Source organism: Ictidomys tridecemlineatus, chromosome 10 (assembly GCF_052094955.1).
Source record: "Ictidomys tridecemlineatus isolate mIctTri1 chromosome 10, mIctTri1.hap1, whole genome shotgun sequence".
NCBI classification, from domain to species: Eukaryota; Metazoa; Chordata; class Mammalia; order Rodentia; family Sciuridae; genus Ictidomys; species Ictidomys tridecemlineatus.
The window spans coordinates 33,834,753-33,858,133 of NC_135486.1; the positions used below are offsets into that span (position 1 = coordinate 33,834,753).

At 53.5% G+C, this 23,381-nt stretch overlaps 2 protein-coding genes across 4 annotated transcripts in view; both read right to left on the reverse strand.

The window, feature by feature from the left end:
* Nucleotides 1–23,381, reverse strand: part of Lemd1 (LEM domain containing 1) — a 69,477-nt gene that overhangs the window by 41,774 nt on the left and 4,322 nt on the right. The gene's annotated exons all lie outside the window — the stretch shown is intronic.
* Blacat1 (BLACAT1 overlapping LEMD1 locus) lies at nucleotides 11,148–22,174 on the reverse strand. 3 transcript variants are annotated; one of them, XM_078022699.1, is made up of 2 exons: nucleotides 21,746–22,174; nucleotides 11,148–12,942 (listed from the first exon to the last, which is right to left on the reverse strand). In XM_078022699.1, exon 2 carries the CDS (start codon nucleotides 12,902–12,904, stop codon nucleotides 12,803–12,805), a length of 102 nt encoding a protein of 33 aa, XP_077878825.1. In that variant the 5' UTR covers nucleotides 12,905–12,942; nucleotides 21,746–22,174; the 3' UTR covers nucleotides 11,148–12,802. The 3 variants fall into 3 exon arrangements, with proteins under 3 accessions (XP_077878825.1, XP_077878826.1, XP_077878824.1); XM_078022700.1 differs by lacking the exon at nucleotides 21,746–22,174 and adding an exon at nucleotides 17,100–20,314; XM_078022698.1 differs by lacking the exon at nucleotides 21,746–22,174 and adding an exon at nucleotides 16,050–20,312.

The following is a 23,381-nucleotide window of genomic DNA, read 5'->3' on the forward strand; positions in this document are numbered from 1 at the left end:
GAGTTGCATCTCTGACCCTTTTTTAGTTTTATTTTTCCCCATATTTGTATTGTTTTAAAAAATTTTTTAGTTGTAAATGAACCCAATACCCTTATTTTATTTATTTATTTTTATGTGGTGATGAGGATCAAATCCAGGGCCTCACACATGCTAGGCAACTGCTCTACCACTGAGCCACAGCTCCAGCCCCATGTTTTTATTGTTGCATTATACTTGTACATAATGGTTGGATTTGTTGTTAAATATTTGCACATGCACACACTACAGCAATATAATTTGGCCAATATCATTCCCAGTATTTCCCCATCCCCCCGCCCCCGCATCTCTCCCTCTGGTCCCTTTCCTCTACTCCACTTCAATTTTCATAAAACCCACACCTTTCTCTTCCTTTTCATCTCTAGCTTCCACATATGAGAGAAAAACATACAACTCCTGACCTTCTGAGTTTGGTTTATTTCGCTTAACATGGTCTCAAGTCCCATCCATTTTTCTGCAAATGATGTAATTTTATTTTTCTTTAAGGCTGAGTAAAAGTCCATTGTGTATACATATCTATTTATTTTTATCCATTCATCCACTGATGGACACCTAGGCGGGTTCCATAGTTTGTCTATTGTGTATTATGCTGCTATAAATATGGGTATGCAAGTGTCATTATATGATGGCTTTAATTCCTTAGGATAAATACCAAGGAGTGGTATAGCCTCATCTTTTGAGGAACCTCTGTACTGATTTCCAGAGTGGTTATACTAATTTATAATCCCACCATCAGTGCAAAAATGTTTCTTTTTCTCCAAATCCTCTCCACCATTTATTTGAATAGCTCGGATTATAGGCATGTGCTGTCACACCTGGCTCACCTGAGATTGTGGCCCCCTGGTGTTTGTGGCCTGGGAGGGGAAAGCAGACAGGTAAACAGAGTGAGCAAGAGAGTTTCAGAAAGTGATAATGAGCCGGGCTGACGTGGTAGACAGGACTGGGGAGGGGAGGGAGTGGTTTAGATTGGTGGCCAGGGAGGGCCATGCCTGTGTTCCTGGGACAACAAGAAAGTCGGGGTGGCTGAAGCAGCATGACAGTGTGGGGAGCAGATGGGCCTGGAGAGATCAGGTGAGAAGCCATGCTGGCTTGGACTCAGGTGCCAGCAGCAGGGATGGGGAGAAGTAGACGTGAGGAAGGGTTAGGAGGAGAGTCCACAGGACATGGTGACGGATGGAAGGTAGAGTAATGAGTAGGGAGGAGGGTGACAAGGATGACTCAGATTTCTGGCTTGGGCATTGGAGACTAGGAAGAGGGGTCATGGGAAAAGTCCAGACTCTGGCATGGCTTCCTCACTGGCTTCAAAGTGAAGGCCTGAAAAGCAAAGCCACTTGTGCCACAAGCCCCAGTCAAGAAACTGACTACTCATGCAGCTGTTGGATATAACAGTTGCCTCAGGCAAGTCCAAATGATCATTGCCACCAACCCAGCCTTCCACAGCAGGCACCAACCTACAGAGAGTTCAGAAGGACACTTTTTTTTTTTTTAATTAAACCCAGGGGTGCTTAACCACTGAGCCACATCCCCAGCCCTTTTTATATTTTATTTAGGGACAGGGTCTTACTGAGTTGCTTAGGGCCTCGCTAAGTTGCTGAGGCTGGCTTTGAACTCTCAATCCTCCTGCCTCAGCCTCCTGAGCCACTGGGACTACAGGCGTGTGCCACTGTTAAAGGCTCAGAAGGACACTTCTGAGTCCAGCTTGAGGGGTTGAAGGGCTATTCAACATGGCCTTTAGGGGAGGGCAAGTATACTGAACCAAACTGGAGGAATATGGTAACCAGGGTGGTGTTTATTCAAGAACTGATCTTGTGATAGAAGGGGTCCTCTGAAATCCTGTTGGTGTCTCAGCCGCTTTGTGGCTCTGCTCATCTCAGAGCCCCTTGTCTCAGGAGAACATGAAGGCTTTGGTTTAACCGGAGCAGGATTTTGCTGGGAGGCAATAGGCAGGCCTGGGCTAGGGGAAGTCTGGACTGAGAACATTCATTATACCCTCATTCTGTTACTTACAGGACAGACAAATTTGTTAGAAAAGATATAAAAGGTGGCCTGTGGAGATAGCTGGGGTGGGAGGAGGAAGAGACCCCAAAATGCAGTCTAAACGGGAGATCAGAGTGGCTAGGACAGGTGCCTGTCTCCGGAAATGACTCTTCCACTCTCATTAGCCTGCTTTTCTAGCTATTATCTGTCCTTGCTGCACCTGTCCTAGAAGGGCATTTTTCTCTGCTGTCTATTTTAGTGTGTGTTGGGGGTGGGGGGGAACACAGGCATTTGGGGTCATTGTCTGGGAATGAATCCTGGACAGCAGGAGGCTGCTGCTCTCACTCCTGGTCCAGTCATCTGTCACCCAGCGAGGGCAGCCGGCAGCGAGGCTTCGGACTGCCTAATGAAGACAGAGAGGTGGTTCCGGCTGTGCACAGGTGCCGTTTCCCCATTAACAGAGGTGACATTCCGAAACAGTACTCATTACAGAGCAGACATTGGATAGGACTGGGACATATATTGATGGCAGCAGGGCCAGCCATCATCTGTCTCAAATCCCATTGCCCCCGAGCAAGCGATGGAGAGAGTAAGAAAGAAGCATCCCGAGTGTCAAAATGCAGGACCCTCACTTTGCAGAGAAAAATGAATTCTCGGGGATGGTGGACACTGAGGGCCATGTCATTCTCACTGCTGCTTGCAGATCTGAGGGTCCTTGGCTTCAGGTTCACCTCCCCTCAATGCTGAGGAAACCCCCAGCTCCTTTCTTCTAGGAAGTGCTGATGTGCAGGTGGCTGCGGGGCTGGGGGTGGGGTGTCTGGTCCTCCGAATCAGACCTGGATCTGGAGCCAGTGGAGTCTTACTTTGTAGATGGGAACCCGCCCAGGTTTTAGCTAGGAGGCACGGAAGTGGGCTGTGGAGAACTTCCAGACAGAGGGTTACCAGGGACCAGGGGCAGAAGGACAACCAAAGGGGTCCAGAGGAGGTAAAAAACGGGACAGATCTCCCTCGTGTCCTAGGATGGGATGTGTGGTTTCCTGGGGACAAAAAAGCAGCCTACCACCTTGGAGAAGTAGGAGTGGAGGATTCCGTGGCTCCCAAAGCCAGGTAAGAAGGGGCCAAAGGAAGAACCAGTCTTCCCCGCAGGTGCACGATCACCCACGCACACCCAAGCAGCCCCACGGAGCCCCCAATAGCGGGCCCAGCACTCTGCGCACGCGCACTCCACTCACTGTCACCGCCGCCCCCCTCCGCAGTGGGGCGCCCCCGCCCCCGCGCCGCTCGGTTTTAAACCCGCAGCAGACGGAACTCGACTTAAAAATAACTATTTTGACAGTTGCGATGTAAATATGTGAGTGACGCGTGGGGCTGTTTTTCCTTCACACTTCCCTCACCCCGCGCTCGCTACCCCAGCCCCAGCTCGGCTGAGGCTGAGATGATGGGAGAGCGCCGCCTGCAGGATGCTCCCCAAAATGCATCCGAAGGAAGTGGCCGGTCCTCAAAGCGTATAGCCAGTTTGGGGCAGAGGGGTGGGAAGAACCCAGCTCAGTTTCACCACACATTACATCGCCCTTGCATTTGGGGGCAAATATATTTGTTTATTTTTATTTATTTATTTATTTTGGTGGGGGGTATCAGGAATTGAACCCAGGGGCACTTAACCACTGAGCTACATCCCAACACCCTTTTTTAATATTTTGAGCCAGGGTCTTGCTGAGTTGCTTACAGCCTTGCTGAATTGATGAGCCTGGCTTTGAACTTGCGATCCTGTTGCCTCAGCCTCCAGAGCCACTGGGATTACAGGCCTGAGCAACCGTTCCTGGCGCAAATATATTTATACACTGTCCTGTCTATTACCTTACAAAAGAAAGTTATCTAGGACACAGATGAGCTAATTTAATAATGCCTGTCCTTCCTATATCTCTGCCTTCAATTCATTTTGATCTGTATTAACAGAGACTCTGACTGTACCCAGCACTGTACTAGATGCAGTAGAATATGTGCGACATGCAAAATGCACAATTGGTATTCTTCCAACTAAACCTTGAAAGAAGGCTAACCTTTGGCTAACTGGCAATGAACACCTGCTTTGGTCCAGGCATTGAGCTAAGTAAGCACTTAAGCATCTGACTTGATCCTGGAGAAAACTTATAGGGAGGGTATATTGAGCTAAGTAAGCACTTAAGCATCTGACTTGATCCTGGAGAAAACTTATAGGGAGGGTATTATTGTCTGCATTTTATATTAGGAAAGTTGAAGTGTGGGGACATGAAGCTACATCTGCAGGCTACCAGGAGAATTGAAATAGGAACCTAAGCCTTAAGCTCTGCCTTCATCATCAATTGAGTGGAAGGGAGGTGGAGGCAGAGTTCCAGCCACCCTGCAAGTTAGGGAACCACGGAGACCCAAACAGCATCACCTGTCTGTCTGCTCACCAACACTTTATCTTGGACAGAACCAGGACCCTTCCCAGTACTTGGGCCTGCCCACCTGTGTCTCTCTCCTTCATCCAACCACAGGCATCGTGTAGAATATGAGGGGACAGCACATATTTTCAAGGTTTTTCCCAATTGTGTCTTTGGAAGAAGGGTAGGGGACAAGGTGGAAGAGTTAGAGAAAGAAAGAGAAAGGGAAAGAGTGAGGGGAGGGCTGGAGAGTGAACACGGCCCCACAGTGCCACGAGAGAAGTTCATGCTCAAAGCTCTCACCTGCCCATTTTTGGACCCCCTCCCCCACTCTGTGGTGGCCCTCTCCTCTTGGCCAAACGCCCACTGAGGCTCTCATGCTCTTTCTCCCCTTCCTAACAAAACCTGCTCCAGCAAGGCTCGGGTATAGTCAACCATGCTGTAGGATGAATGCCCAAGGGATCAAAGCCTAAAGTTAAAGAGAGGGGTCACTAATGAATTATCAGATATCAGACTCCTGGAGAGGAGAGGAATTTGGGAGCAATAGGGCCCACCTGTGACAGAAGAAGCTTGGTACAGCACTTGTTGGCAAGGTCAATGCTAGCTCTGTGCATGTAGCCAGGGGCAGAAGTCCAAAGATGCTGGCAAAGGAGAGCAGAACCTGGGACATGAACATGCTTTCCTCTCCATCCTTCAAGGTGAGCTCCAACTCTGCCTCTTCTCAGAAGCCTTCCTGGCCTGTCCTACTGTGCACACAGTTGTGCGCCCTCAGACCTCTGACCATCCGAAGCCTTTTGTTCGTACTCTGCCTAAGGCATCTGGTGTTCTTTGAGCCTTTGTCGCACTGCTTTTTATTACACTGTGAATTCTTCAAGGGCTGGGGCAATGTCGGATTTCCATGTTTCTCCTGCAGCTCCTCCCATGAGGCTTTGCACAGGGTCAGGACTCAATACGGATTGAATGGAATGGATCTAGTCAGCGATAGCACACCACACACATCTCCTCACGTGTGGGGAGGGCCGGGTGCAGACAGCAGAGGGGCTGGTGGCAGACATTCCAGCTGACTCCAGGACTTAAAGGCTTGGGCTACATAGGTCTGCCCCACACCTTCCAGAGTGCTTTATACTAGACATCATGGTGGCAGAGCTGGGCAGAAAGGTGGCCACCCCTCCCAAGAGCAGTCAAACCATGGCTGCAAACTACAGTTGCTGTGTGACAGGCCTCAAGCCACTCCTTGCCCTACAGGGGATTGGCTTAGGGCTTAGGGTTAGGTCTGATGACTCAGGCTCTCTGTCCTGTTATAGGGCATTATAGAGCCCCTTGCTTCAGAGATAAGAGAAATCCCTCATCCCCCAATCCAAGTGCAATTGTGGTAGATTTCTTTTTTTCAATATTTTTATTGATATTTAATGCACATACCACATTACATTAATTGTTTTGTTTTGGGTACCAGGGATTGAACCCAGGGGCACTTAAACACTGAGCCACATCCAAGCCCTTTTTTAGATTTTATTTAGAGATAGAATCTTGCTGAGTTGCTTAGTGCCTGGCTAAATTACCGAGGCCGGCTTTGAACTTGCAATCCTCCTGCCTCAGCCTCCCTGGCTGCAGGGATTGCAGGCATGCATGCACCACCCAGCCATTATATAATTCTTGTTCTTAATGATATGCCATCTTATAGCATCTTTCTCTCCTTATAAGTCTGAAAATTCCCTTATGTTCTATGAAGCCCAAAGAAAGGTCTTTATTCCTATATAGGCACCTGAAATTGCATATGACCCTATTGTAATACTAAACCACCTTCCTTGTTCCCCACCCCTGTCAGTTTTTCCCCACGATTTCTCTGAGATTCTTGGAGGCAGGAGGCCTGGTTTCCCTCCATTTACAGATTGCACAAATGAGACTCAGAGTTCCAGGGGCTCAGGGTGTCCCTGCAAGTCTCCTCACTTTATGTCCATGCCCCTGCTTTTTCCTCCTAGTAATTCTTCCTCCTCTCGGCAGAGTTGGTGGAAGCACGTTTGGCTTCCGCTGCAATGTACTACAGTGTGAAATAAACACGGATGCCCCATCCGCCCTGACAACATAACTCATTTACTGCAAAGGGATATAATAAAGTCTGTTTATTACAGCAATTAACAGAGCAGCGCTTGCCGGCATGCTTTTCAGTGGCAACCAGAAAAGTGCTTACTCCAGGTGCATAGATTCAGGAAACCATGCAACTTGAGCTAAAATGAAACCAATTAGAGGCTTAGTAAATGGGTCTCAGCCACCCCAGGAAATTCAACCATCCAGGAGGCAGTTCAGCCGAGGAAGAGCCTCAGTGCAGGGGATAATAAGATACAGATACTCTACTGGGGTAAGATCCCGACCTGTATCCAGGGTCATGGTCTTGAGGATGTGCATATAATGTACCCCTCAACTTAGCCACCCCCCATGCTGGGTTCAAACCTAACTGATCTACTTAGAAGCATATAGGTGGGGAACATTAGCACCATGGACTCTCTCAGGGGGCTACTGCCACTGCAGTGAAGATGGGGGACAGGAAGAGGACCAAATGGTGGGCCAGGGAGAAGAGATAGGGAGAACAACTCTAAGTCTTTTTCATTAAGCCCTGACTTTAAGAGCTTCCACAAGACCTCAGGCTCAGCCTGGGGATGTGGCTCAGTGGTAGAGTGCTTGCCTAGCATCTATGAGGTCCTGGGTTCAATCCCCAGCACCACATTAAAAAAAGAAAGAAACAAACAAAGAAAGGCTGGCTCAGTGGTGCATGCCTATAATCCTCCTTCTTTGGGAGGCTGAGACAGGAGGATCATAAGTTCGAGGCCAGCATGGGCAACTTAGACCTTGTCTCAAAATAAAAGAGGTGGGTATGTAGCTCAGTAGTAGAGCACCCCTGGGATCAATCCCCAGTACCAAAACAAGACAAAATCACAACAGCTTCAGGAAGGGGATGTAGCTCACTGGCAGAGCACTTGCCTAGCATGTACAAGGCCCTGGGATTGATCCCCAGCATCTTGGAGTAGGATAGGGGGTCCTTAGGCTCCTGGAGGAAGTAGCTGAATAGGGGGAGTCTGCTTTCCAGCCTAGAGAATATATGCTGCCCTGTTTTGGCCAGAAAAACTGGACAAAGACATGAAGCTATTTGCCCTAGCCCTAGTTCTCTGGTGGGGTTTAGATGCCCCCGCAAAGATCTGACTGTGAATTAACCAAACTTAGTTGTTGTTTTTTTCCTTTGCAGGAGACCAGAGCTTGGCTCACACCACAGGATATTCCTCAGAACCGGGTCTGGTTTCCCCCAGAAGGGCAGCAGGCTCAGTCATGATCAGGCGAGAAAAACACCCTCAATAGTGGCTCTTCCTAGTTCCTCGGCAGCAGCCTCCCAGGTGACCATAGGGTTTTGGGCACAGCTTCCCAGGTGACCAGGGAGTTTTGATTGCCCAGAAAGCATGAACTGGGTACCTAAGCCAGGTGGTAAACCAGAGGCTCCATAGTGCAGGGGCAAACCTTAGCAGATGCCCCTGGCTAAGGGGTGACTTTCCTTATCACTTCGCACCTCTCGGGCCTCTGGGAGAAGGTGCTGTGTTGGGGGATGAGGGCAGAAGGCAGCCTGGCCTCTCTGGAACAGAAAGTCAGAGCTTTGAGCATCATGAACAACGGGATAAAAATAGCAGCATTGCCATGGCAACAGAGGCTGGGAGAGTCCCGAGGATCTGTCTGGGTCCTGCCATCTCCCCCTCCCACCTTCCTCCGCCCCTCAGATGGAACACTGGAATGAGCGGAGAGGAGAGAGGGCTACCCCAGACGGGGAGACAGCCCAATAGGAAAACCTTTGAATTCCAGACCCTGGGGCTTTCTGCCAGAACCCAGATGACCCAGGCTTGGGGGTTCCTGGATTTGGGGATTTCTTCCTGAGCATTAAGAGTTCCTCCAGGGATGGCCTGGGCAGCTCCTACCTCCTGTCCTGCTGGGTGGTCTTACCACCTGGGCTTCCCCATGAAAAGACAGGTTTGTTTCCTCTTCCAGGTGTACGGTTCAGACCCAGGGGAATTTGGAGAAGGGGCCCCAGGCAGGACTGACCAGACAACCCGGCACAGTGGATGGCCCAAGGTCAGTGAAAGGTACTCTGACAAGCCAGACACCCTGGCCCTAGGGTGTTTAGCAGCCTGGACTTGGGGAGCTGTTTGTACTGGGAACAGGATGATGTCAGAGGAAGAGTGTTCATTCCTTGGGAACAGATTCTGGTTCTTGGTTCTTGGAGACCAGGTTGCCAGGAGTCCACTGGACGCAGCCATTTCGAGATTCCCTTCTCTGGTAACAGCCTGTCTTCAAGATTGTGAACCAAGTCCGTCTCCAAAAGTTCAAGTCATATCTGGACACATCTGACACAATGTGCCCACGTAGTGTGTGCCTTCCCGTGAGGTAGGGAGTGGGAATAGTGGCTCTTCCTTCTATGGAGGAGGCTTGGAGAGTGGAAGCAATTTGCTGTGGATTGAAGCCAGCCACAGAGGAGCACTGGGAGTTGCGGCTCTCCGTTCCAAAGACTATCATGAGTGTAGTGCTTCCCATGGCCAGCACACGCTCAAACACTGGGCACCGTGCACATTCAGTCCTGTGCAAGGAACAAATTTCAGCCTGAGGTACTTCCCCTTGCAGAAGGTAAGTGATGAGGTGGGGGGGGTCCATCAGCTTAGAGATGGGCACATGAGCATCTGGGCAAGGGGAATCCCTAACAGGGGTTACCTACTGGGGCAGGGAGCAGGCCCTTGAGATATCTTCTAAATCTCCTTAGCATCTGCAGGAGGAAAGCAAGGGAGGGCAAGAGAAGACAGCACAAATGGGGTGCCTATAGTCAGAGTCTGGGCCAGCAGACTTATTCCCTTGGACCTGGCTATAGAAAGGAAGGGTTCTGGACCCCGCTGGGGGTACATTCTAGCAAAATCTCTGGGTGATTTGGCTTTCCCTCTCACTTGCCCAGCATTTCTCGGATCTGCCATATCTTTGGCCCACCCTCCCCACACATTGGCCATCTGTGCAGAGAACATCCTCTGGAGAACAGGATCCCCGCAGCCCCTCTGCTCCCATGGCCTCAAGCCTCACTGATGCTCAGAACTCCAAAACTCTGGACTGAGAAGGGGCTTAGAGGTTATGAGGGCAGTCACCTTTACAGTTGAGAAAACTGTGTCCCAAACACAAGGTTTGATTAGACTAATGTTCAAGAAGAAGTGGAACCCAGGAGACCTGGCTCCCAGCTCCTGGCCCTCTGTCTCCCACTGTTAGTTAAATTATTGGGAGCTCAGTTAGTTAAATTATTGTCCCCCCCCCAAAAAAAAATAATACTCTCCATTTATATTTCTATGGACCCATTGGCTACATTCAAAAAGTCTTTCCCTGGAAGTAGAGAAGGAAATGACATCCTTATAAAAAATTCAACTTAAGACAAGAGGCCCCTTGGGGCTCATGGGCCAGGGTCCCAGAAAACATTCAATCACAAGGACCCCAAGCGCTATTTTTCCTACATTTAACAGCACACAGCTCAACGGGGTGACGGGCATGGGAAGTTTCCCTTTAGAGATGGGGAACACTAAGGCCCCCCACTCTTCTTTGGGGAGGACTCACTTGGAGAACTCTATACCCACATGCCTGAGCCTCACCCTAAGAGCTCAGTGGCCCCAGCTCAAGTAGAGTCTGGGAAGGACCATGGATTGGCCTTCACTTGAGCAGGGAATAGAGGGAGTTTGAAATGGAAAGGGCAAAATTATCCAACTAAATCCCTGGGAAGGAGTGAGACTCCGCAGGGCAGGAAACAAGGCCACCAGGCCCATCCCAGAAGGAACAGGGCAGAGGAGCCTGGGCTAGAAGTCAGCAGCTCAGCACGCAGGCCCTGGGGCCGCTTCAGCCTTTTTTGGGTTTTACCTGCCCCGGTCTCACCCAAGGGCATAGAGGTGGGTACAGGTTTCTAGACTGTTCCCCAAGATCCCGAGAGGAGCAAAGTTGCCCTTCCCCTGAGGACTCAACAGGGAAAAAATAGGGTGGTGGCTGCTAGGAGCTGCTGTGCCTTGGCCCTGACCAGCTTGAAGGTCAAGGACAGCTATGGACAGGTGCCCGCTGGGCCCACACTCATACCTTGGCCTTGGGACCCCACCGTGTTCCCATAGCAGGGGACCAAGATATCCAGAGTCCCTCCTCAGTCAAGGGCGTTCTGGGGGCAGCAGCTCTGCGTGGGTGTCCAGCCAAACTCCTGCAGCTGTGATCCTGGCCAAGGACTGCTGGGTGCACCAGGGAGAGCTGCCCCATGCCACCCCCCCCACCCCGCCTGCGTTCTCCACTCTCCTGACCTTTCCTGGGGGTGAGCCCATGTGGTTAGGACACAACACCCAACACCTCTCAGTGGTGGGGATACGATTTCATCCTCCACCATCATAGGAGTGGTTTCTCCAGGGCTACAGCCACGTGGGCCACACTAGGGACACATGCTCTCAGGGGCAGGCTGTCTGGCTTCTGTATCAAGAGAGCTTTGCTGCCCAGGTCTTTGCTTGACCCAAGGCCTCTTCTGTCCATGAGGACAAAGAACCAGGGAGGGGGCTGGGATTGTGGCTCAGCGGCAGAGCGCTCACCTAGCACGGGTGGGACCCGGGTTCGATCCTCAGCACCACATAAAAATAAAATGCATTGTGTTGTGTCCATCTACACCAAAAAATAAATATTAAAAAAAAAAAAGAACCAGGTAGGTGTTCTTCTGTCCCTTGTGACCCCGCTGGCCTTTACTGCTGAATCTTGCTGTTAGCTTGAGGGAAGGACTTCTGTTTATAATTCTTTGGATATAAAAGGAAATAACAGATTGTCGCGGGCTGGGGCTGGGAGGCAGGGGCAAAGGAGGGGGTTGGAGGATGGAGGAAAGAACTCTTAAGCTGCGCTCCAGCCTCACCAAGACAACCTTGATCCCACCAAATCTGCCCAGAGCCTAGGAAATGCCCCTGAGCGTGGGCGTGGGCTGGGCAGGCCAAGGCTGCCAGGTTCCGCAGAGGCCTCTGTCCTCCCACGTTCCAGGGAAAGGGGAGTGCAGTGCTCCTTCGCCCTTGGGCCCTGACCTCCCACACCAGGCCACCTGATTATCTGAGTCTGAGTGCTGGTGGGGATGGATGGGTCCTGCGCTGGTCATCCCCGTGAAGATGGCAGCGGGCCTGCTGAAGCAACAGAATCTGCTTAGAGGGTCTCTGTCACTGGCTTTCTTGTCCATGAGCCCCCCACCGCACCAGCTCCAGGCCTGATGACCAAAGGGGCGGAGAGGCAAGGAGGGAGGGTGAGAAGAATGAGGGAAAAGAGGGAGGAAAGGGGAAGGGTTTTCTTTTGCTTCCTACCTCCTGGAAATGAGCTGGGGAAGGGGTGTCGGAAACAGTGCCAGAGGGTTGATGGGTGGGTCAATGAGGGGAAAAGTCAAGGGAAGCCCAAGAGGTTCCCCTATCCTAAGTTTCCCCTGAAGGCACCACATGCAGCATCCCCGCCCCCCCCCCATGGCTCCTGAGAACAGAAAGGCAGGGTGAGGCAGGGAGATGGAATAAATGGGGGTCACAGCTTAGTCCAGGAAAGGGGCCCACAGTCTGGCCCCTGGTAGACAGTCCCTGAGAAGGGGAACAGTGCCTGGGAGGCAGGTCCCCCCACATCTGTGCTGCTGCCAGGGAGGCACAGGCCTCAGGGAAGTGGGTGGGTCAGGGCCAAAGCCACAGAAAGACTGCCTTGTGCTGGATGGAGAGAGAGCAGGGTCACCGCTGCCGGCCTCTGTGTCCGGCTCTACTCTCCACCTCAGCCTGATCCACATGGTCCAGGAGGACATCTCTCACCAATGCTGCAGCCCCAGGTTCTGGGGTCCCCACAGAGACCCCATCCTGACTTGGAGGTGGTCATTTCATACTTCCAAGTACCAGACAAGCCTTAGCCCTCAACCAGGGTCCGCAGGGCTGCTGGGTGGGTCTTTGCTGGAGTTTCCTATTGAGTATCAGCTCTCCTCATCCAAGGCAGAGTGTCTGTCCCAGGAAGGTTATTCTAAGAGTCCCCAGAGCTCTCAGGGCAGGAGAGAATCTCCACTCCGTGGCCTCCCTGGGGCTTCTCAGTGTCTGCAAGGCAAGTGGAAGGTCCTGGTCTCCCTTTGTCCAGTGGAGACCTCTCTCCAGGGAGGTCTGAAGATTGGAAGCTAATGGGTGTGAGCATGAGGATGCCCAGGAGGCATTCAGGAGGTGGATGCCCTCAGGTTAGAGTCTGGCCAAGCCGGGAGAGAGGAGCAGCCGCTCAATCATGATGCAAGATGCTTCCTGCTGCCTGCTTCAGCAGCAGTGGGCAGCTTCAGGCCCGGAACCTGCTAGGGAGTGACAAAGGGGCCCTGGCTCTGCTCACACCGCTGTTTCCCGCTCTCTGTGAACGTCCTCCTTCTTCCTCTTCATCTTGCAGAAGCCGTGGAGGCCACAGAAGCAGGCGAAAGTGAACTGGGGCATGCCCTGGGTCAGGCTGGGGGACGCTCACCAGAGAAGATCTGTAGGGAAGGCAGCAGGGAAGAGGGGCAGGAGAGAGGCGGGAAGAGAGAAGCGAACTGGGGTTATTGTTCCCAGAACCCTTGGGACTCGCTGAGGCTGCCCAGATCCCTCTCACACCAGCTAGGGGAGAGAGTCAAGCCACCGGATCACCACCTCTTTGAAATATCTGTGTTTCCTGATCCACCTGGAGCTGATGTCATCCAAGAGAAAGCCCAGCTTTCTGTCCCCACCCTCTGCCTCCCCTGTCACCACACACCTGTGGTTGTGCAACAGGAAACAATGGGCTCAAAATAAGCTCTGGCCTGTGCCATGTCACACAGGTTCAAAGTGGGGAGGGGGCGGCTTGCTCCTTTAGGTTGCACATCCGATGATCCAAATGTGGGACTTTGGGGAGCTTGAAGAAACTCCTTCATCCAGCAGATTCTACTTTGTCGCCTGGAACTGATTCACGGACTCCTCCTTTCTTTAACAGACCCAAGCTGTCTGACACCCTTAGGGAAATCTATAGGAAACAGAACACGCGTCCTTTCACTGCCTAGAGTAACACGCACCCCCAACTCGCCATGCAGAGAACAGACAGCAAAGCCAGTTCTTTTAGCCAACAGGCTATTTTATTTAGGACATAGGTTGGGCAAAGGAGTTGGGGGCTCAAAACAAAAGGGAAAGACCTCCTTTCTTTCCTAGTCCAAAAGTCAGTCTGAGCCAGGTGCTTGATGGCAGATGCCTGTAATCCCAGAAGCTCAGGAGGCTGAGGCAGGAGGAAGGCCAGTTCAAAGCCAGCCTCAGCAACCTATCGAGGCCCTAAGCAACTCAGTGAGACCCTGTCTCTAAATAAAACACAAAAAGGAGCTGGGGATATGGATCAGTGGTTAAGTGTCCCTGAGTTCAGTCCCCAGTACCAAAAAACAAAACAAAACAAAGTCAGTCTGAGGCACAGGCTGAGGCTGGACTTGCCCTGGTTGGGCACACTGGGCTCCACCTCTGGCTGACATGATGCTTGGCCCAGGAGCCAGGCAGGGGCCACTCTGCAAGAGCGTGGCTGGGGATGGGAGGTCAGTTCAGTCCTTGAGGGTGCCCCTTTCTCCAGGCTCCCACTCTGGTTTCCCTAGCTGCACCCTCTACACATTGCCCCGGTTCACTTCTCTGCCCATCCTGTGCAGCAGACCCTGCGGGGGGAGCAGAGGAGCCAGTTCAGGCAGGACAGCTGGGGCACCTGCATGGCATTCTGGGTCTGCTGGCTCACATGGTGCTTGGCTCTAAGAAGAACGCTGGGAGCAAGTGGGTGAGTGAAGCTTAAAGGGGCTGTCAGAGGGGTTTGGAAAGAGGACGCGGGAGGGACCTCCCTTCACCAGCAGGGATTGCACAGGATGACCTAGCTCCAAATTTGAGGCCCACATGCAAAGTGGCTTCACTGTCCCTGAGAAATTTGGCCTGACCCAGATGGTGGCTCTCTGGACACCTCCCCAAGTCTGGCGAATCTTATCCCTTTGGCCAAATTCTTCAGCTTCTCCAGACAGAGCAGAGATCCCCACCAAGCACAGTGCCTGCTGCGGAGCTGGGTCCTGTCAGGATATTTCCCTCCCTCCCTCCCTCCCCCTCTCAGCATCCTGGTAATACAGCTAATAGCTGTAATTAATAGGTGCAATGCGTTTCCAATGGCCAGCTGGGTGGGCAGGAGGCCCAGCTTGAGTCAGCACGGGTAGGTAGGCTGTTATTTAATAACCTGCTTTCCAGCACCATTTACGCACCCACTCTGGTGGAGTATATATAGTGAGCAGAGAGCAATCTCTGGGATATATATAGACAATGCCGAGACACAACTACAATATTTCTAGATTCATCTACTGCAGCTATCTCTGGATCCCTCCCATGACAAACCTAGAGAGATAGGGATCTGAGCTGGAGCTTAAGTGGCCTAAGTTCTATTCTTGGCTCTGACGCTGGTATGCTGTGTCACCCTGGGCAAGTAGCTGTACCTCTCTGGCCCTTCATTTCCTCATTTCAGTGTGTCATGAGGTTACTTGAGGTTAACATTCAGACCCTAAATCTAAGGGACTAGAAGGGCACTGGGAATCCTAGCCTTGGCAGGAAGGGAGAGGGACAGCAAGAGGCTTCCCTTGTCATCAGTAATTGTAATGCATACACTTCCATGCCAGAGGTATAGGTCAAGGACACTGTCAACAAAATATCCCAAGATTATGGAGAAACCCACAGTATAACACAGCCTATCTGGGGAAGGAACTCACATCTAAAACCAGCATGCAGTGGTGCACGTCTCTACTCCCAGCAGCTTGTGAGGCTGAGGCAAGAGGACTGCAAGTTCAAAGCCAGCCTCAGCAATTTAGTGAAGCCCCAACAACTCAGCCAGACCCTGGTCTCTAAATAAAATATTTTAAAAAGGGCTGGGGATGTGGCTCAGTGGGTAACCGTCCCTGGGTTCAATCCCTGGTACCAAATAAATAAATAAAAACCTGGCAAGTAGCTTTGACCATCATGCCCTCCCCCAAGTCTGGGTGCAGTGCAGGGTCTCTGGCCCCAGGATATGGAGGTCCTTGTCCCTCTTCCCCCAGGTCCTCTCCAATGCCTGCTCTTTCTTCAAAACAGCAAAATATACCTCCTTAAGTGACGATTGCTCCCTGAAGGAGGGACAGGATGAGAATCCTGAGTCCTTGGCTCAGCCCACCCTGTAAGGAAGGCTGGGAAGGGCCAGAAACAACCAGGACTTTCCCATCAAAGGGAAGGAGAGTGGAAGGAAGCCCTGAGCAGCTGGGCTCAAGGCTGCAATCTGGCTCCGGGAGTCAGAGGCTGGCTGCCTCCGTGGGATTCTGGGTCCTTGTTCCCCAAGCCAGTGTTGACACAGGGCCTGGTCCTTCTGCCCAGACCTTGGATTTCGAATGCTCCCCCTTCTCCACCAGGCCTGCAGGGGCCTCACTGCAAGTCCCACTCCAAGCCCTGAAGGCAACCTGGGTTCTATCATTGGCACAAAGGTCACCAGGCTAGTCCCTGAAAGTGGGGGACACATGGGGAGAGAATCCCAACTCACATCCACGTCCCTGCCTGCGGTGGGCCCCACCCCTCCTCCCTCAGCACCCCCACCAACAAGTACCTGGGGAGCCCTGGGGCAGGGCTGTGGTCTCGGCTCTCTGCTTTGCCCAGGCAGGGGTTCAGTCGCTCCCTCCTCTGCCTTTGTCCCTGACACTTGGCAATGTGCTCCAGTACCGGCCGGAGGCTCCCTGGAGAAGTCAGGTCCTGATGACCCTCCTCTTCTAGCCTCTGGAACACTCCCCACTCATCTGCGCTCCTGCTGGGAACTCCCCTCCCTCCCTCCTGGTCCATGTCCGCATCCGGGAGGGGCTGAGGAATTGAGAAGCAGCCCCTAGAAACCCAGGGCAGGAAGGGGGCAGTGGACACTGGACCAGCCTCCCTCTATCCCACAGTGGCCTTGCTGACTGCAAGCTGTTGGCCCTGGCTCCTTCTCCATCTTACTCTCTGGCTTTTCCCCAGCGTGGGTCCAAGATGGTCTGGGGTCTGAGGGCATAGATGCTTCTGGGTCTGGCCAGCTGTGTGGGAGCCCAGCAGATGCGATGCCAAGCCACAAGGCATCCACCCTCCCATCCCCACTGGGGGTTCCCCAGGCTCCCAGCTCGCCCAGCCCATTTCCTCATCCCCTAGGCTGCACCTCTCCCTGCCACACCCCCAGGAGTCCTCTAACTCTAGCACCTCGGGCAAAACAGGGCAGTGAGTGGGAGACCGCAGGAAACCTGGAAGGACTAAGAAGACACTCCCAAGACAGGGCTCCAGGGCTTGCAGACCTCAAAGTCCTCAGCGTCTCGAATTTTGGCAATGTCCTCCATCCAAGTGGGTGGCAGTGGGGGTGGAGGGTAGGAAGAGATTCACAAAGTGTTGGGACATGCCAGGAATCCTCTGACAAGTGAGGGGAGAATTGTCCTCCTAGTCCTCAGCCCGCAAGACTCAAGAACCAGAGGAGCTTCAAGCCAGACGCCCCCACCCCCACCAGCACCCCCCACCCCAGGTAAAGGGCAGGAGAAGTGACCCAGGGAGGGGCGCCCTCAAGGCCTCAGGAACAATGCTGAGCCCTCCGCCCCCTCCCCTGCGCCCTGAGCACCGCGCCTCAGTAATTAAAATATGAATTCACCTTCCCTCCCCGAGCCATTCATCACTGCGAAGGGAAGCAGCTGCGGCTTAGGAGACCGGATTTGGGGGATTAGCTCGGGCGGTGGAGCACACACACCAGGAGAAAGAATTAAAAAGGAAGGGGGTGAATTGGGTTCTCTCCCCACCTCCTCCCTCTCCTCTCCTGCCATCACCGAGCCTCACACCCCACCCCCTCCCCCAAAGCCAAGCCTCTGCAGGTTTCTGGGAACTGTAGTCTGCCAGGCTGTGTTGATAAACAGGCAGGCCAGGGGTGGGTGGTGGCACAGACTACAGATCCCAGGACTTCTTCCCGGAGTTGGCAGAGCAAAGCTGGGCACCAGCCTCTAGTCTAGGAGAATCCCGGGTCCTCCTTGGAGTTAACTCCTTCTTGGCTGCTGGAGAGGAGCGCCCTGGAATCAGGAGCCAAGCCCTCTCTACCTTCATGGGCTTTAGAGGCTACAGTTCTAGCTTGCCAAGGTCAGCCCTCCTTGCTCCTTGCCTGCCAGTCTATGCAGAAAGAACACCCCCCACCCAACTACAAGGGCAGCCAGACATCTATCAGCATTCTAAGGTATCGGGGGACACTGTGGCCAGGGGCTGAAAGGTCCTTGTGCCCTGCATCTAGGGTTTGCCAGAGGCTGGCCCACCCTCAGAGTCATTGCAAATATGACAGGAAGACAGGGGCATCAACGTGACAGTGGCAGACCCAGACTAACAGTGCCACAAGAGATCCCCTGAGGTTAAACTTAGTGCCATCCCCTTCTACAGATGGGGACAGAGATTTTTTTTTTTTCAATAGTCTTTGCATTTAGAAAGAAGCAGGGAAGCAGGGTTTAGCAGTCAAACTGCATTTCCACTTAAAAAAAAAAAATGGGACAAATACCACCAGAGAGATTCGCCTGGATCTCAGCGTGGTTAAACAGGGGCCTGTTCTCCCAAGGGAGGCCTTCTGCTGGGTCTATCTGAGGACTAGGAGAGAGACTTCGTTTGCTCAGAATTTTTCTGTTGCAGCGCTCTGCAGCAGGGGACAGGATAGACGCAGCCCTCTGATCTGTGAATCCTCAGGGAGAGAGGGCATGAGGCCAGCTTGCCTATTCAAGGCAGTCCAACGACTATGCGGAAATATATAATTGCCTATCTTCTCCAGGCCCGCCCCAGTGGTGGTGGCCAAGAGACAAAAGATGGAAAGGAGGCCCACTTTTGGAACCCCAGAAGCACCCAGGCCCAGTCCCAGCAAAGGTGAGCCTGTCTGGGGAGTTGCTGAGCTGTGGGCCTGTTTGCTTCCGTTTATGGCCAATGACCTTTCACCTCACCCCCTTTTCTCCCAGTTCACAATTCCTTCCACCAATACTCACTCAGTCCCTATGGTGTGCTGTGGTTTTTCTGGAGCTACAGCCTTTGAAAACTGTTCACCCGTTCCCTCTCCTCCGTGCTGAGGGCTTCAGGGCAAACTGTATAACAGAACTCTCAGGAAGGGCCCAGGGGCAGGGGACTAAAATGGGGCACTGCGCCACGTCTTTCCAGTTAAGAAGACTGGTTGCTCAGGGAAGCAGACCAGGAGGCCCTCAGAGCAGAGTAGGAAATAAGACAGGCTCATTCGGAGCCTGGGGGACAATGAGGGAGGTAGGGGCAGGAGCTGGCCAACTCTGATCCCAGAAGGCAAGCGAAACCCCCAGCGAATCCTCATCCCTGTTCCTTTCACCATCTGAGCTGGGGCAGGAGGGGAAGTAGCCTGGATCAGCCCCAGCAAAAAACCCAGCTGGCTTGGGCTTTCTCTCTGCCTGGCCTATTGTTTTCCTTTTCCTCCTGGGCTCCTGCTGGAAATGGAAAACCAGTGATGGACAGAGGGTGACTGGGGCCAGCTGCAGGGCCAATTTGTGCAGAGATCCAGGTGAGAAACAGTCCTGGTGAGCACAGCACTGCCCAGGTTTCAGAAAGCACTGCCCTAAGCACAGGTGTTGGCTTTCCCAGCATCCAGCATGATGTGGCAAGAGGATGCGTTCTAGGGCTGGGGCTGTAGCTCAGTGGTAAAGTGCTTGCCTAGCACGTGTGAGGCACTGGGTTGGATTCTCAGCACCACATAAAAATAAAGAAATAAAATCAAGGTATTGTGTCCAGGTACAACTAAAAAAGAAAAGTATGGGTCCTAGCACGAGACAATCCGGGTTCAAATCCCAGTTCTGCCCCTCATTAGCCATACGCATGTTCCCTGGGAAATGGGCTAATATGAGGTAGGGCTGTTAGAGATGAAATGAGTCAGGACAGGTAAGATGGTTAGAATCACGGTACATGGTAGGCACTTGGTAAATGCTGATGGGGGAAATTAAGGGCTCCAAGACATTATAAGTAACTTGGCTTTTGATTATCAATATCAAACATAATACTGTTCCTTCAGCAGTGTGTCTTAGGTAGACTGGGGCTAGACCAGTGAGGGCTGGGGGGCGGGGGTGCTACAAGAGGAGGGGTGATTCCTCTGCCACTCCAGCCAGACGGCCAGCTTTCTTTCCATCTGTTGGGACTCTCCCAGGATGGGAGGGATGGAGTCAGGCAGATTTAAACAGGGTGGGAATGGAAATACACATGGGAAGAGAGCCTCTGGAGGCTGAGAAACTAACAAGAAGGGAGAAGGGAGGCCAGGGACCCCAGACTCCAACTTGCTGCCCCTAGGTAGGTCCAGGCTTTTTAGTTTAGGTCCCCCTGTTTCAGTCACTGAGGAGTTCCAAGGCTGAGGATCCAAGGCCGAGCAGAGAATGAAGGCAGTGAGGACGAGGCCCTGACAAGGCTCAAGTCCTTGTGGCTCAACAGCGGACTCCAGCCCCCCAAATCTCTGGGCCTGAACCAGGCCTCAGTAACTTGGTAAGGGGGATCCCAACACTTCAGTAAGACCTTAGCACACACGAATGTCTCCTTCCTCTCCTTTTGGAATCAACAGTCCAGTCTCTTGATTTCAGAGTGAGGGTCCAGGTCCAGGGAGGAGAAGTGACTTGGCCAAGGACACACAGCCTGGCCCTAGACCCAAGGTTACTAAATCCCCTGCAGTCCCCTCCCCCAAGCAGATCTCCTTCTGGCGCCCACTTTGTGGCTGGTCCTGTGAGGAGGTACAGCTGCTGCAGGAGGAGCTCGCCCCTCACTGTAGCCCATGGCTTTTAGCCCTACATGAGTTTGGAACAGCAATCACATAGGAATGAAAAGCCATAGGCCACAGCAGAGCTGAGGGGTCCAGCAGCAGGAATCTCAAAGGAAGCAGGTGGCTGAGGGAACCTGGGGTGCCCCACCAACTCCCTTCCCATTCTCCTCCACCCGGACCCACCCACACTGCCTCCCAGAAGTCCTGGGCCCCCCAAGTTACATTCTCCCACCATCCCCCACCACCTGCCTGGCCCCAAGAACACTAAAGCTAACCCAGTAATGAGTTTCCAGTTCTTGCCCTGCAAAGGCCCCACACAATGGCCCTCACTCCGGGTATGAGGAGGGGTGGCTTCCTGGCCATAAAGGACCTCCTCGAATTCCCTTAATTAGTTTCCAGCCCCCTCCCAGGGTTCCTAACTACCCCCTCCCCAAGCGAATAAGGCTGGATCTTGGTTCTTTTCAAGGCTGGCCGGGCCGGTGCCTGAGAGAGGCCCCATAGTAGGCTCCCTCTTTATAAAACTTAACCCTTTCCAGCCCGGCACAGGAAGCAGAGTGGCAAAGGAGGGTGTGGACAAAGGAACGCAAAGACAAGGGACTGCCTTCTCTTTAGAGGGGGAAGAAAAGTCTTGAACCCCCTTCCAGGGTTGGGGTGGCTCCCACCGCCCGGGACTAGTATGCGCCATTGCCAAGTGCACCCATTCTTACAAGATATGGAGGAGAGGAAGACCTCAGTCCTAGTTGGATCTCGATGGAGGCAGGAAAAGGGCAGGGTTGAAATGCCCACCAGCTGGGGACAGCCCAGCTACGAGCTGACCCTGGGCACTGCTTTTGGGGAGGGATCAGTACACTGCCACTCTGGTTAGCAGGATTCAGTGGTTAGCACAGGCAACCCCAGGCCAGGGTGAAGAGCTGAACTGGGGGACACCAAGATCTCAGGACCCTGGAAAAGATCTGTCCCAAACACAAGTTCCATTTCCTCTCCCCTCTCCCACAACAGGTTCGCTGTGGGTATCCGCACGTCTGCCCAGGTTCAGGAAAGCCCCGGGGGACTCAGATCTCCAGGCACAGCCTTGACCTCTCTCTGGGGCCCCCAACAGAGCGGTAAGAGGCTTCAGGCTCAGGTCAGAACCTGTATCTGCCCAGAGTAGCTGCACCACCCCCCCCCCACACACACACACACTTCAGTCCTACCCCCAGGCTCGGGGCAGACTCCCTGGTCCTTAGCAGGAGGCCGGCTGGGACAACCCTCCTCTCACTGGATTCCCACACTCCCCATCACTGCACCACCCCCCCCAACCAGACTTACGCAACCTCAAGGGTCAATGTAGGCCCTGCTCAGTTTCCCACCTGAACTCTGGGTCGGCCCTTGTCCCACAGCCTGGGCTCCTTCCCAGCCTCTCCTGAACCCCCAGAGCCCCAGACCAAGGACCTGCAAAGAGCCTTGAGCTCCAGGCAGAATGCCCTCAGTGCCCTCCCAAGGCACCCTGGCCAGGAGCTGGGATCCCAAGGGCTGCTCACCTGGGGGACCCAACGAGGCCCCATCTCCCTTGCAGTCTCCCTCACAATCCCGCAGAGCCACTTCCTGCCTGCCAGGCAGCCACTCACTCCTCCACTCACCCCCAGAAGCTCCACGCCCCAGTGAGGGCAGGCCTCCTCCCTCCTCCCGCCCACCGCTGGCCAGGCCCGGGCTGTGCCCAACTCAACTTGACTCACTTGTGACCCGCCCCTCCCCCAGCCCTGTGGACAGTGGGGGCGGGGCACGGGCAGGCGGGGGCGGTCAGGTATTCCTTCAACCCTGACTTGGGCCTGGGTAACAAAGGTCTCATTGAGCCTCTGGCTGTCTGGTCGGTGAAGCACAAACCTCTTGTATCTACTCGCTTTTGATCTCACTCCCTCAGAACCAGCCTGTATTACTCACGTCCCCCTGCCGGGCTATTGGTGTGGAGGGGCTGTTTGGTCCCCTCCCTCCCTCCCCATCTCCTTTCTCTCCTTCCTGCCCCTGCCGCTCCCCTCCAGCTTTTTTATGGTTTAATTTTTGGCAGGAGACCTGAGGCAGCTCCCTGCAGGCCCCCTCTCCCTCACGCCTGACCACCCCCCTTCTCTATCTCCAAAGCCCCAGCTCCTCTCTCCCCCACACCCCTGTCCCCACCAGTCCCCTTGCCCAGGGAGGACAAGATCAGCTCCAGTCTGGTCCCCCAACCCACCCTCACCTTGTCCTTCCCTCCTGGCCATAGTAGTCTGTCCAGGCTTCCTGTCCCTGGACACAGGCCTTAGCCTGTCTGCCAGACCCGACCACCTGACAAGCCCTAAGTAAACTCTGGAAGCCTGGATTCTCTTGGTAAGGTGTTTTCTGGGAGACTTGGTGGGGGCCACGATGATGATGATGACAGCCATCAGGTCTCAGGCCTGGCCTGGCTGGACCTCATGTGGACTGTAGAGGAAGGAAGGAAGGCAGGTCACATGGGCCTCACCTCCTTTTCCCAGGAAAATCCTGCCTCCTCCAACGGGGGAATTTGCGTTCTCTGTACCCAGACAGTAAAAGGCCTCACCCTTCTCCCACTGGTACCATCCCCACTGACCTACCCCCGCTGCGGCCACCCCCAGGCCTTCTGCAGCTCTGCGGGTGGTAGGAGTTGGGGCCAAGGCAGCCCAAGCAGACTGAGGAGCATCCTCTGTATGTAAAGGTCACCTCACAGGGCCACTGGAACATTCTCTGGCTTCCCTGTGCCTGTCTCCCAGGATCCCGAGGTCCAAGCTCTCCTCAGAAATGCCATCAGACGCTAAGAATTCCCATGGTGGCTGACTCCAGAGAGCTCTGCCGCCAGCCCGGGGCCCACCACCTGCAGCCCGGAGTTTCTACCCCTCCCTGGCCCTCAGGTAGTCCCATTCAGCGGAGCCCAGGATGCGGGAGACTTCTCCTGCCCTGACAGAGGCCCCATTCTTCCTCCTGCTGGCTCTCATTGTCCCTCATGACTCCACACATTCTTGGACCTCTAATGAAAACTGGAGAGTGCCACCAGCTCAGCCCAGCCCAGCCCGCCCTGTCTGTCCTGCCCTGCCCTTGTCAGCACAGCCTGGGTCCTGAGGTCTGTGGCAGGCGCTGGAGGAGGGTGGCCTGGGGAGTGAAAGGAGGTGGGAGACAAGGGAAGGGAGC